The 13,380-nt window shown below is 40.4% G+C and overlaps 1 protein-coding gene across 6 annotated transcripts in view; it reads left to right on the forward strand.

The window, feature by feature from the left end:
* adam15 (ADAM metallopeptidase domain 15) overlaps positions 1 to 4,364 on the forward strand; it is a 48,470-nt gene extending 44,106 nt beyond the window's left edge. For all 6 annotated transcript variants that reach the window (XM_038272583.1, XM_038272584.1, XM_038272585.1 and 3 more), the window contains 2 exons: positions 2,186 to 2,346; positions 3,809 to 4,364. In XM_038272583.1, coding sequence (XP_038128511.1) covers positions 2,186 to 2,346; positions 3,809 to 3,875 — 228 coding nt within the window. In that variant the 3' untranslated portion in view covers positions 3,876 to 4,364. The remainder of the gene's footprint in view (positions 1 to 2,185; positions 2,347 to 3,808) is intronic.
* The last annotated feature ends 9,016 nt before the right edge of the window (positions 4,365 to 13,380 follow it).

Here is a 13,380-nt window from a genome sequence, read left to right on the forward strand (position 1 = left end):
CGCTGCTCCTTTTTCTCATAGAGGAAGCGATTACACTCCAGAGTAGAAGGTGGCGGTACTGCGACCAAAGCCAACCACCAGTAGTAAACAAGAAGAAGAAGAAGCGAAGCAGCGTAGCCGGGTGTAGCAGAAAAAAATCAGTTGTTGTGGAGAATTGTGTGGGTATGGCGAGTGGGAAAGAACAGGAGTTGGAAGACGCGCCAGCAGCACTTTATAGGTCTGCTGTATGGGACTGCTTTGCATTTAGAGTGACCTACGATGACGGCGGAAAGAAAGCGGTGGATAAAAAGAGAGTGCTAGCATTGTGCAACACGTTTTGTCTATGCTAACTCTCAGGTCGAAGCACCTAGAACATCATACATACATGCAGGGAAAGAAAGAAGAGACAATTCATTTAGTTTTACTCGCGAGGAGAGCGAGGAGACTGCAGAGTTTACAATCCCCTCCTCACTCTGCATTCCCAGCGTTCTGCTCACTATTTATTAGAAATCAGGGGTCCCTGGTTACAACAGCTGAGACTCTGCTCTAGAAATGAGAAACAACATGAAAAATTCAGACTCGCAGTCTCAGTAAACATCCTCTAAATTCCAGGGTTCAGTCAAAGTCCAAGCGGTCGAAGCTGTTCACCAAAGTTCAGCAGGTCGAGTGCTGCTAGTAAATCAACCACAACCTCCCCAAAAGCAAATCTACAAATCACAGTCTACTTCAGAAAAGGTGGCTGTGAAAACATGCACACAGCTTTATGCACGATAACACTGCACAGATACATTAATATTAGGGATGCACGATATTGGGATTTTGGCCGATATCCGATATGCCGATATTTTAAAACTCATGTAGCCGATAACCGATATCGATACCGATGTTAAAGCTGGACAAAAATAAGTAGTCATTGAAAATAGCAGTTTTGTTATCCATTTCTGACACTTTGAAAAATAATATACTCAAATATATTTTCATATGCTGATATCAAATAGATTTTTAAAAACGCGGTATCGATCTATTTTACTTTCAAAATCTCGTGAAATTTCATGGTTCTGTTACAAACTCTCGTGATATTTTGCAAATTCTTGTGAGATTTCGTTAGTAAAATAGATCGATACCGCGTCAATATATCAACATATAAAAATATGGCAACATTTGGTGAATTTTCGGGGGATTTCGTAGCATAACGATGACATATAGCAATATTTCATTAGTAAAAGAGATTGATATGGTGTTTTTAAATGGCAATATATCAGCATATGAAGATATTGGGATATTTTAATGGATCAATATTTTTTCCCTCGTCTTTAGAAGTTTTTAAGTCTGTAAAAAAGAAGTTTTTGAGGAAGAAGAAGTAGTATTTTATTTTTTATTTTTTTTAGACTTTAGAAACTCAGAAGCTGATCAAATATCGGGTTAAATATCGGTGGGGTGGCCGATGTCCGATATTCAGTTTAAAGGCCGATACCGATAGGGGGCCGATTATATCGTGCATCCCTAATTTATATACAATTATTGTAACACTAACAGCAACACGACCAACATGTCAGGCTAACAATCAACATTTACCAAACCGAACCGAAAACTGTGAACCGAACCGTGGATTTTGTGAACCGTTCCACCCCGAGTATAATGGCGTATTGGCTGCGTTTTGGTATAAAGTTGGTTCGCTCTGAGGATTTTAAATTTCCTGTGAAATCCGATTCTTTTGCGCGGTCGTTCACATTTCCAAATAAATGCGACTTATATGTGACCTCCTGTGTGAACTGCACTCAGATCAATGAAGTGCCTCGCATGCGTAGTAGAGGACGCTGTGACATCACAAGCGAGCGTGAGGAAGGTTGGCGAGTGGATGAGAGGAGGTGATGAGACTGTTTTGAGAACATGAATGAAATGACATCTGTGCTTTTAGCCAATCAGAGTGAAAACATGCTTCCATTAAAGTGTTTGATTGCCTGAAACGTGTCGAATTAAAAACTCACATTTCTACAGGAAATCCACCAGATTTTAAAGCCCTGTGATTATAAGACGTGTGATTATAAGTTATCCTAATTCTGTATGGAAAGGTTGAGATCTGCTGAGATGTTCAGGATCCAAACCAGAACTGATGGTTCTGGTTCAGAGCAGCGTTTCATTAACCAACGAGCTGCTGATTCTACTGATGGGTAGACTAACTCCTCAAACTCTTCTCTGTCTTTAGGTTTCTGTTCCACTAAAGCCCATCGTCCCCAGAAAGCCCCGCCCTCCAGCTCCGCCCACCAAGCCCTACCTGCCGCCTCACCTCCCCCCACAGACCAGCTACTCCTCCAGCATCAAGCCGGCCGCGCATGGAGCCGTCGCACCTGCAGCCGGAGCCGACAGGTACGCTTGATTCACCGGGGAGAATTTACACTGGAGGGAAACTATCAGAGTAAAGAGACAATAGAATCGAATAGAAACTCCTAACTTTGTTTCATCATTCTGCTTCATTCTATCTCTATTCTCCCACTCTGCAGAATCTGTTAGTTCAATCTCTAACGTTCTGCTCTCTCTGCTTTTTCTCATAGTAGCTTCATCTGGTCTGTTCCTGTTTGGCTGTGACTCCATCCTGGAGAGAAATATCAGCTGTGCTGCTGCCATCAACACCTTTGTTTCTAGATGTTGGAGCTTGGCCTGTTTTCCAGTGTAGTCAATCTAGAGATTGAACTAACAGATTCTGCAGAGTGGGAGAATAGAGATAGAATGAAGCAGAATGATGAAAAAGGGGTCCCTATTTGTTTATATTTCTTTGCGTGAAAAATAGTTTTAACCCAAACAAATAAGATTCAAATAGTGTGACTGTATAAAAACAGGTTATAACTGTTGATGATATCCAGACTAACACTAATATTTATACACCAGCTTCTTATTTTCATGAAGAAAAGTCCTGAAAGCTGTTTCTGTTTCTTGTTTAGGACGTAGCATTAGCTCAATAGCTAATATTCTCAGCCATCCAGGTCAGAGTCATTCCAAAGAGTTTAAAATCAATCCTCTGGACTTTGTTTCCAAGTTTGAAGACGTTTCTCTTCCATCCAGGAAGATTTTTCAATTTAAAATGTCAGAAATAGCTTTTAGTTCCAGGTTTTATCCAGCAGCCCAACAAAGCCTGGTTTTAGTTTCTTTTGAGGACTAGAATGTTCACATTTTGGACAAAGAAGTCAGATGGCTATAGAGGGGCGTGAAGGAAGCCATCTATGTTATAAAAGAAAAACCTTAAACAGAGGGGGGGGGCTCCAAAGCAGTGATAGTTGATTCCTTCCTGCTATCATCGCAGCTCCAACCCCTTTACAGGAGAACAGAAGACCTCACCTGTTCATCCAGGCCAACTATTCCCTCTAACGACCCCCCTTTCAGAGACATAGACAGGTATGGGGCATTGCAGGCTAACAAAGAAGCCAAACGACCCCCATTCCAAAGGGGGGGACCCGTTCATCCGTTTCTATTTGCATGTTTTCTAAACTAAAACCAGGCTTAGTTGGGCTGCTGGATAAAACCTGGAACTAAACGCTATTTCTGACATTTGGATTGAAAAATCTTCCTGGATGGAAGAGAAACGTCTTCAAACTTGGAAACAAAGTCCAGAGGATTGTTTTTAACTTTTTTGGAAGGTAAACTGGTGAATTTTTCTCAGGATGTGGAAGATCTCAATAAGCAGGTTATCTTAGTGCATCTTTATTTTAACCTTATTTCCTGCATTAGTCCGTCAGTCACCAGTGGTCCCAGTAGAAACCAGTCTGTTTAGAATCTGTTTGACCAGTGGCACTAAACTCTAAGGTAATAAAACCAGTAACGTCTCTGTTTGCAGACGACCTCCTTTCCGCCCGAGTCGACCTCCGGTTCCCCCGAAGTTTGAGTCGTCGCCTCCTCTTTAACCTTAGAGAGGCTCTGATTGGCCGATGGGCTGGAAGACGATGGTGAAGATCGTTAGTTCGGTTCCAAAGGACCCGACGATGCTGGATCTCAGTGCCTTGCTCAGCAGCTTCTCTGCACAGACGACACAAATATTTGGGAATCACACCTGCGACTGTAGCTGCTGCTGCTCGCCCTGTAGCGCCTCCTGCTGGAACTACGGGGTTCAGTGCCTTGCTCAGAGAGAGAGTGGACAGGAATCACACCTCGGATCAAAGAGTCAGAGGAGACGAGATTCTGCCTGGAACCATCCAACCTTCCCGGCCGTCCTCTCCGGGTGGAATCATCACATTCTCACTAAACTTTATCTTCTGGTGAAACCAGGAGGAAAACCTGACAATCTGTCGGTATTCTGTAGAACTGAAGAACGTTTATAGTTCAAGTTTTATTAAAGAAATGTAGAGAAAATATTTCAGAGTTGACTTCTTTAGGAATAAAATATCCTACTCATTTCTTCTTCTTGTCTTCAGTCTGTAGCTCCTCCCACAGCGCCACCTGGAGGTGAGAATCAGAGATGGGAAGTAAGGAAGTACAAATACTTCGTTACTGTACTCAAGTAGATTTTTCTGATATTTTTACTTTACTTATTTTTATGGCGACTTTTTACTTCTACTCCTTACATTTTTACACAAATATCTGTACTTGGCAAAAGTACTCACTTTCCGTACTTGAGTAAAAGTACAGATACTTGTGTTAAAAAATACTCTGGTAAAAGTGGAAGTACTGATTAAACTTCTTTACTCAAGTAAAAGTAACAAAGTACAGGCTTGTAAATTTACTTAAAGTATAAAAGTAAAAGTAGAAACCACTTTTTTCATGCCGTTGCCTACATTTTAAATGGATGTCTGCCAATAGGACTAGATCTCCGTTGTGTTCATTTTCAATCATCTCGTCGTCCATGCTACTATGCTAACGCCACCGCCACCAAGCTGCAATGATTTGCCGCCAATGAATACCGCCGAATCTGTCGATTCATCTTGTAGCGGTGCGTCAAATGCAACGTAGATTCCCATCCAATTAGATTGAATTTGGTATTGATGACGTGAAAAATAATAACGGTAACTCCATTGAAATGATTCAAAACTAAAGTAACGAGACAATTTTTTAAAATGTAAGGAGTAGAAAGTACAGATATTTGTGTAAAAATGTAAGGAGTAGAAGTAAAAAGTCACCATAAAAATAAGTAGTAAAGTAAAAATATCAGAAAAATCTACTTGAGTACAGTTACGAAGTATTTGTACTTCGTTACTTCCCATCTCTGATGATGTCACAAGCAGCGTGTTCTGTGTTTATGGAAGTAAACATGGATGGTAGCGCTGGAGCGCATCTAGCGATCTTTCCCAACCTTATGGTTAAACATAAATACTGCTCTCCGCATCATCATCCGCCATGGTTGTTGTTTTTCTTGCCGCTTCTGTATGGCAAGACGCAGAATAGTGACCTTGGTCGGGTTTTAATGGCGTTCAGGTCAGATGAATGCGACCTGGCCGCTCAGACACAGGTCGCATTTGAAAAGATCAGATTCAGAGCCAAGCGGCCTGGGAACCATTGGGAAAAATCGGATGTGTGTCGATCAGACTGCCATGAAAAGATCCGATCCAGGTCGCATGAGGGCAAAAATATCGGGTTTGGGTGACTTCAGGCTGCAGGATGAACGCAGCCTTAGAGTTTCCCGGATCCGGTTAGCATTCTGATCCCTTAGCAGGTTGTCTCAAAACCACAGCTTCACTTTAAGGTTAGAATCTTTCCAGAATGTTCAGCAGTGGTTCTGATCTGCTAAAATATTCAGAAACTGTTGGATCTAAACAGCTTCTCCATCCAGCCAGGATGTCTCCCTCTGCTGGACAACCTGCAGGTTTCTGACCAATCAGAGAGCAGAGAGACAGCCCCACTCTCATTCACCGCCTGAAGATTTAAGCTCGGATGGCTCTGGAGAAACTCGACCTGAAGGTACTGTTCAGCCCATCAGAGCTCCGTCTGTCCGTCAGGAACATGACTCAGCATTTTCTGGGTCCAGAAGAATCGTAATTACCCAGAGGAATGAGGGATGAGTTCTGGTGAAGACGAGCTGCAGGTAGATGGAGCGGGAGAGGAAGGACGGTGGTGAAAAAAAACAAAGCTGCTTTTCAGGCAGGATGTTGTGCTCTGCGATGAAATGGCGACCTGTCCAGGGTGGACCCCGCCTCTCGCCCATTGACTGCTGGAGATGGGCACCAGCACCCCTCGCCACCCCACTCTGGACAAGCGTGTCTGAAGATGGATGGATGGATGGATGTTCTTGTGCTGATGGTGTAGAAGCAGTTTTATTGTCTTATATCAGAATCTATCCTACAGCATGGCCCTATACTTACTTAGCAACCAAAGTTAAAGGTCAGTTTTGAGTCTTAGTAACACCATGGTCTCCAAGGCTGCATGAGGGGGTTTGGCAAAAACAGAGAGCGTCTGTGTAAACACCTCTTGAGGGTCGCAGTGACTTTGATGCAGATCAGCACACGTGAATCCAATCCACTTTATTTATATAGCACGGTTTAAATAAACACAAGGTTCCCAAAGTGCTGCACAAAAAGATAAAATAACTAAAATAAATAAAAGTAAATAAAATAAAAGCACTGCCCGCACAGGATAAAAATATGCATGTATACATAAAATCAATTCTCTACATGGTGTTAAAAGCCAAAGAAAAGAGGTGGGTTTTAAGAAGAGTTTTAAAATGAGACAGAGAGGTGGCCTGTCTAATGTGCAGCGGCAATCCATTCCAAAGTTTTGGAGCTGCAACAGAAAACGCTCGATCCCCTCTGAGCTTAAAGGAATAGTACACCCAAAACATGATTAGCCTTCATTTTCTACTCACCCCCATGCTGAACAACACTCTGGAGTACTTTTTTGATATCTCAAATGCATCTGGAGATCTGGGAGGCTTCTTGCTGTCTGCTGACATTCAAATAATGGAGGTCTATGGCGCCCGAGACAGAAAGGTCCATAAAAGTCCACAAAAAATGTGTCAATATTCCTCCATACTGCTCGTCCAATGTATTCCAAGTGTCCTGAGTGGGTAGCGTCCAGAATTTACTCGAAACAAAGTCATTTAGAATGTTTTTAGAGCATAAACAGTAGTGTATAGGATTTCCTGAAAGCGCGTTCAGGAGTCTACGGAAACCGCGGCAGACCAAACCAGATGAAAGTGCGCATTCAGCGTCTGCTCTGCCGATAATGCAAGCGTAGAAGAAGAAATGTGCTGTTTACCTGTGCAAAGAAAGAAACAACGAAAGAAAAATGTCTGAGGACTTCAGTGTTGAGGAAGAGCATGAGTTCTCTGCCGAGCTGAATGCGCACTTTCATCTGGTTTGGTCTGCCGCGGTTTCCGTAGACTCGTGAACGCGCTTTCAGGAAATCCTATACACTACTGTTTATGCTCTAAAAACATTCTAAATGACTTCGTTTCGAGTAAATTCTGGACGCTACCCACTCAGGACACTTGGAATACATTGGACGAGCAGTATGGAGGAATATTGACACGTTTTTTGTGGACTTTTATGGACCTTTCTGTCTCGGTCACCATAGACCTCCATTATTTGAATGTCAGCAGACAGCAAGAAGCCTCCCAGATCTCCAGATGCATTTGAGATATCAAAAAAGTACTCCAGAGTGTTGTTCAGCATGGGGGTGAGTAGAAAATGAAGGCTAATCATGTTTTGGGTGTACTATTCCTTTAACTCTGATTGCTCTCTGGTGCCCAACGATGGCAGCCACTGCTGAGATCAATAAAAACTTCAATTAATTAATAAGCTCAGCCAAAATAGGAGATGGTTTCTGTCGCTGGATGTGAAGAAGCTGCAAAAAGCCAAACACATCAGATAATCAAATTAACACAGCTTTATGGTCAGAGTGAGTGAATTATGGTTTATTTATGTAGAACAGCAGAGATCAGCAAAACATTTACATGGTGTCTAAAATAACATCTATTCTGTCTGAAAAAACAACCTATAGGTTTAACTGTACTTCTAATTCTAAAGCATCTATTGCAAACTAAATTTGTAATCAACGTCTTAGAGCAGTTGTGATTATCTTAATATAAACTTGCATTCCAAACCTTTGAATGTCATGATTTTCTTTATAGCAAAACTATTTTGTAACATCATAATGCATTACGTTCTGGTTCAGATACTTTCTAAAACAAACGCTTAACAAAATATGGTCAGTATTTAATATAGAGTGATGTGAAGTTTGCTGAGCACATTATGAGACTTAGAACCAGCATGAGGAAGAATATCTCATATCACACTTAGTAGAGACATTTTAGGACTTAGAGAAAACATGCTGATCAGTTCATGCAATTAGAATTAAGCAACAATGAGATTTAGATAAGTTAATAACATTAGAGTAAGATTTTGTCTCTTCTTTTCTTTTTTCTGTTCATCTTAGAAAAGCTTGTTTCCAGCTTTGGGGGACAGAACTCACTCTGACATTCTGTGTAAACCTGCTGATGTTTACTTTACAAAGACTGAATTAATATTGGGAAAACTATAAGCAGTAATTAATAAGCTTCAAAATGTTCAGAATATGTTACTAATTGCCACTATGTAAATCATTACAACGGTTACATCCTGAATCCTATGGGATGCTGTTTGAACCTTTTTTTACTTTTAGTTTGTTTTTGGAACAGTTAAGTTGAAAAACCGCCAGCTATGATTTGTAAAGATTCAGCCAACAGTGAATCTACAGACGTTATTTCAAATATTAGAAATCAGTTTTCTTCATTATGACTATATTCTCTGTTTAAGGTTGATAAACATGATGTATTAATTGATCAAAGGTTTGAATGGAAAAGATCAAAGATTTCCAGACCAGTTTTATTTTAAGTACAAAGGCTCAGCCTCCTTAATGCAGGACACAATGTGGACCAGGTTTTAATCGCACATTCTGCATTAACAACGTACTAATTATTCTGCTTTAAGTTTCTCTTCACAGACGCTGCTAAACCTGAAACCTTTTCTGAAGGAAGACTCACGGTTTGTGCCAAATGTCATAGTAAGGTAGGAAAACTATTAATGGATATTACATAGAGCTCAGCTGCTGACACTCTGGAACTGTTCCCAAAGTCAGTGATTTAAAACCAACAGTCAATAGTATAAAGAACTAAATGTTAGAAAAAGTCATGATTCAAATTAATTAAATAAAAACATTCAATATGAACCTCTTAGTGATTATCAAGGCACAAAGTAGAATGTAAAATTAACATGTTTACCTGTAAACTGTATGGAATATAAATATTAGAGGATGCAAAAGAAGCTGCTAAAAGTAAATAAATCAGGAAAACCTAAATTAAGACTGTCTACAACATAAAATAAAAAATTAAATCAACAGGAGCCTATGAAGTATTTAAAGACAATAAATTTCCATAAATTAGAGATTCTATGAATCGTTAAATAATGCACTAGATGTACCTCTGTAAAAACTTAAAGGAAAACTAAGAAATCAACATTCAGACTAGTTTAACAATAATAATCCAGGATGTTTATTAAAGTTAGACTTTCTCCCCCAGCATCAGGACTACCTGTTTACTCAATAAGATACAGAAATAGAGAATAATGTTTGAAATGTTTTTGTAAAAATGTTACTTGGATCCTAAAGTGAGAGCAACATGTATTTACTTCAATATATGAGGAAGTTATCCTTTTGAGGAAACTAAAAAATAACGCTGAAAACAGAACCAAAGACTGAGATGTGGTTCAAGAAGTGAAGAACCGATGATATTAAGAGACCTAAGAAGTTAGTTATGCTTTAGATTATATTAGATGACTCTACGTAAAGCGTATGATGAAAACTGTTTACTGCACTAAAAGATTAATATTAAAAGTCTCACGCGTGAAGCGTGAAAGTTTTCGTCTCGGGTGGGAGGAGTCAGCTGCACTCTTACCTGCTGGGTCCTGAAGGTTGAATCCCAAACCGCTTCCTAACCGCTAAAGCCTGGTTTATACTCAAAGTGAATAGGGCTTGGGATACGTGTTGCATTGTGGGACGTGGCGGCCATGTTGATGGCTACGGGAACGTTTACATAGCTCTGATACAACGTTGTTGAACGAACAGACGTAGAAGTAGAGAGATGTTAAAATCCCGAAAAGGATCTGGAATTTACCGGGACACGTTAAATAGAGAAGCCAGGGACCGGTATGTTGACAAAATCAGCATTATTAATAATTTGGATCCATGTGAAGTTCCAAACAATGAGTGGAGCACCGATGAGTGAGCGCCTATACTTCAAAACAGTTCCCAAGCTACAAGTCCTTGGAGTCTCATGTGCAGTTCATGAATGGATGGGTTCAGGAGCTGCAGATCATAAAGCCAGCAAACAGTGGGAACACAGTAATCCGTACGAAGGTAACTTAGTTAATGCAGCTGTTTTGTAGTACAAATTTTTGCTGTCAGCAGAGGGATAGCAACAGAAAGATGAATGAACCATAATGTTATCAAAGATCCTTTATATATATATATATATATATATATATATATATATATATATATATATATATATATATGCTAGTAACGGGTTGGACCCCCTTTTGCCTTCAGAACTGCCTCAATTCTTGGTGGCATAGATTCAACAAGGTGCTGGAAGCATTCCTCAGGGAGTTTGGTCCATATTGACATGATGGCATCACACAGTTGCCGCAGATTTGTCGGCTGCACATCCATGATGCGAATCTCCCGTTCCACCACATCCCAAAGATGCTCTATTGGATTGAGATCTGGTGACTGTGGAGGCCATTTGAGTACAGTGAACTCATTGTCATGTTCAAGAAACCATTCTGAGATGATTCCAGCTTTATGACATGGCGCATTATCCTGCTGAAAGTAGCCATCAGAAGTTGGGTACATTGTGGTCATAAAGGGATGGACATGGTCAGCAACAATACTCAGGTAGGCTGTGGCGTTGCAACGATGCTCAATTGGTACCAAGGGGCCCAAAGAGTGCCAAGAAAATATTCCCCACTCCATGACACCACCACCACCAGCCTGAACCGTTGATACAAGGCAGGATGGATCCATGCTTTCATGTTGTAGACGCCAAATTCTGACCCTACCATCCGAATGTCGCAGCAGAAATCGAGACTCATCAGACCAGGCAACGGTTTTCCAATCTTCTATTGTCCAATTTCCATGAGCTTGTGCAAATTGTAGCCTCAGTTTCCTGTTTTTAGCTGAAAGGAGTGGCACCCGGTGTGGTCTTCTGCTGCTGTAGCCCATCTGCCTCAAAGTTCCACGTACTGTGCGTTCAGAGATGCTCTTCTGCCCACCTTGGTTGTAACGGGTGGTTATTTGAGTCACTGTTGCCCTTCTATCAGCTCCAACCAGTCTGGCCATTCTCCTCTGACCTCTGGCATCAACAAGGCATTTCCGCCCACAGAACTGCCGCTCACTGGATGTTTTTTCTTTTTCGGACCATTCTCTGTAAACCCTAGAGATGGTTGTGCGTGAAAATCCCAGTAGATCAGCAGTTTCTGAAATACTCAGACCAGCCCTTCTGGCACCAACAATCATGCCACGTTCAAAGTCACTCAAATCACCTTTCTTCCCCATACTGATGCTCGCTTTGAACTGCAGGAGATTGTCTTGACCATGTCTACATGCCTAAATGCACTGAGTTGCCGCCATGTTATTGGCTGCTTATATATATATATATATATATATATATATATATATATATATATATATATATATATATATATATATATATATATATATATATATATATATATATATATATATATATATATATAGTGGTGTGAAAAAGTGTTTGCCCTCTTCCTCATTTCCTGTTTTTTTGCATGTTTCGGAACATCAAACCAATTTAAACAATAGTCAAGGACAACACAAGTAAACACAAAATGCAATTTGTAAATGAAGGTGTTTATTATTAAAGGAGAAAAAAAATCCAAACCATCATGGCCCTGTGTGAAAAAGTGATTGCCCGCCTCATTAAAATATACTATAACTGTGGTTTTTAACAGCTGAGTTAAATTTCTCTAGCCACAGCCAGGCCTGATTATTGCCACACCTGTTTTCAATCAAGACATCACTTAAATAGGAGCTGCCTGACACAGTAAAGTCCACGAAAACATCCTTAAAAGCTACCCATCATGCCAAACATCCAAAGAAATCCAGGAACAATTGAGAAAGAAAGTAATTAAAATCTATCAGTCTGGAAAGGGTTATAAATTTATTTCCAAAGCTCTGGGAATCCAGTGAACCACAGTGAGAGCCGTTATCCACAAATGGTGAAGACATGGAACAGTGGTGTACCTTCCCAGGAGTGGCCGGTCGCCCAAAATTACCCCAAGAGCACAGCGACGACTCATCCAAGAGGTCACAAAAGACCCCACAACAACGTCCAAAGAACTGCAGGCTTCACTTGCCTCAGTTAAGGTCAGCGTTCATGCCTCCACCATCAGAAAAAGACTGGGCAAAAATGGCCTGAATGGCAGAGTTCCAAGAAGAAAACCACTGCTGAGCAAAAAGAACATTAAAGCTCGTCTCAATTTTTCCTAAACACATCTTGATGATCCCCAAGACTTTTGGGAAAACATTCTGTGGACCGATGAAACAAAAGTGGAACTGTTTGGAAGGTGTGTGTCCCATTACATCTGGCATAAAAGGAATGCTGCATATCAGAAAAAAATAACAGTAAAATATGGAGGTGGTAGTGTGATGGTCTGGGGCTGATTTGCTGCATCAGGACCTGGAAGACTTGCTGTGATAAATGGAACTATGAATTCTGCTGTCTACCAAAAGATCCTGAAGGAGAATATCCGACCGTCTGTTTATGAACTCAGGCTGAAACGAACTTGGGTTCTGCAGCAGGACGATGATCCTAAACACACCAGCAAGTCCACCACTGAATGGCTGAAGAAAAACAAATGAAGACTTTGGAGTGGCCTAGCCAAAGTCCTGACCTGAATCCTATTGAGATGTTGTGGTATGACCTTAAAAAGGCCGTTCATGCTAGAAAACCCTCTAATGTAACTGAATTAGATCAATTCTGCAAAGATGAGTGGGCCGAAATTCCTCCAGAACGCAGTAAAAGAATGATCGCAAGTTATCGCAAACCCTTGGTCGCTGCTAAGGGCGGCCCAACCAGTTATTAGGTTTAGGGGGCAATCACTTTTTCTCACAGGGCCATGATGGTTTGGATTTTTTTTCTCCTTTAATAATAAACACCTTAATTTAAAAATTGCATTTTGTGTTTACTTGTGTTGTCCTTGACTATTGTTTAAATTAGTTTAATGTTCCGAAACACTTAAGTGTGACAAACATGCGGAAAAAACAGGAAATGAGGAAGGGGGCAAACACTTTTTCACACCACTGTATATATATATATATATATATATATATATATATATATATATATATATATATATATATATATATATATATATATATATATATATATATATATATATATATGATTAC

The sequence above is a fragment of the Cyprinodon tularosa genome, unplaced genomic scaffold, assembly GCF_016077235.1.
Source record: "Cyprinodon tularosa strain WSP-4 unplaced genomic scaffold, ASM1607723v1 ctg839, whole genome shotgun sequence".
Taxonomy (NCBI): domain Eukaryota; kingdom Metazoa; phylum Chordata; class Actinopteri; order Cyprinodontiformes; family Cyprinodontidae; genus Cyprinodon; species Cyprinodon tularosa.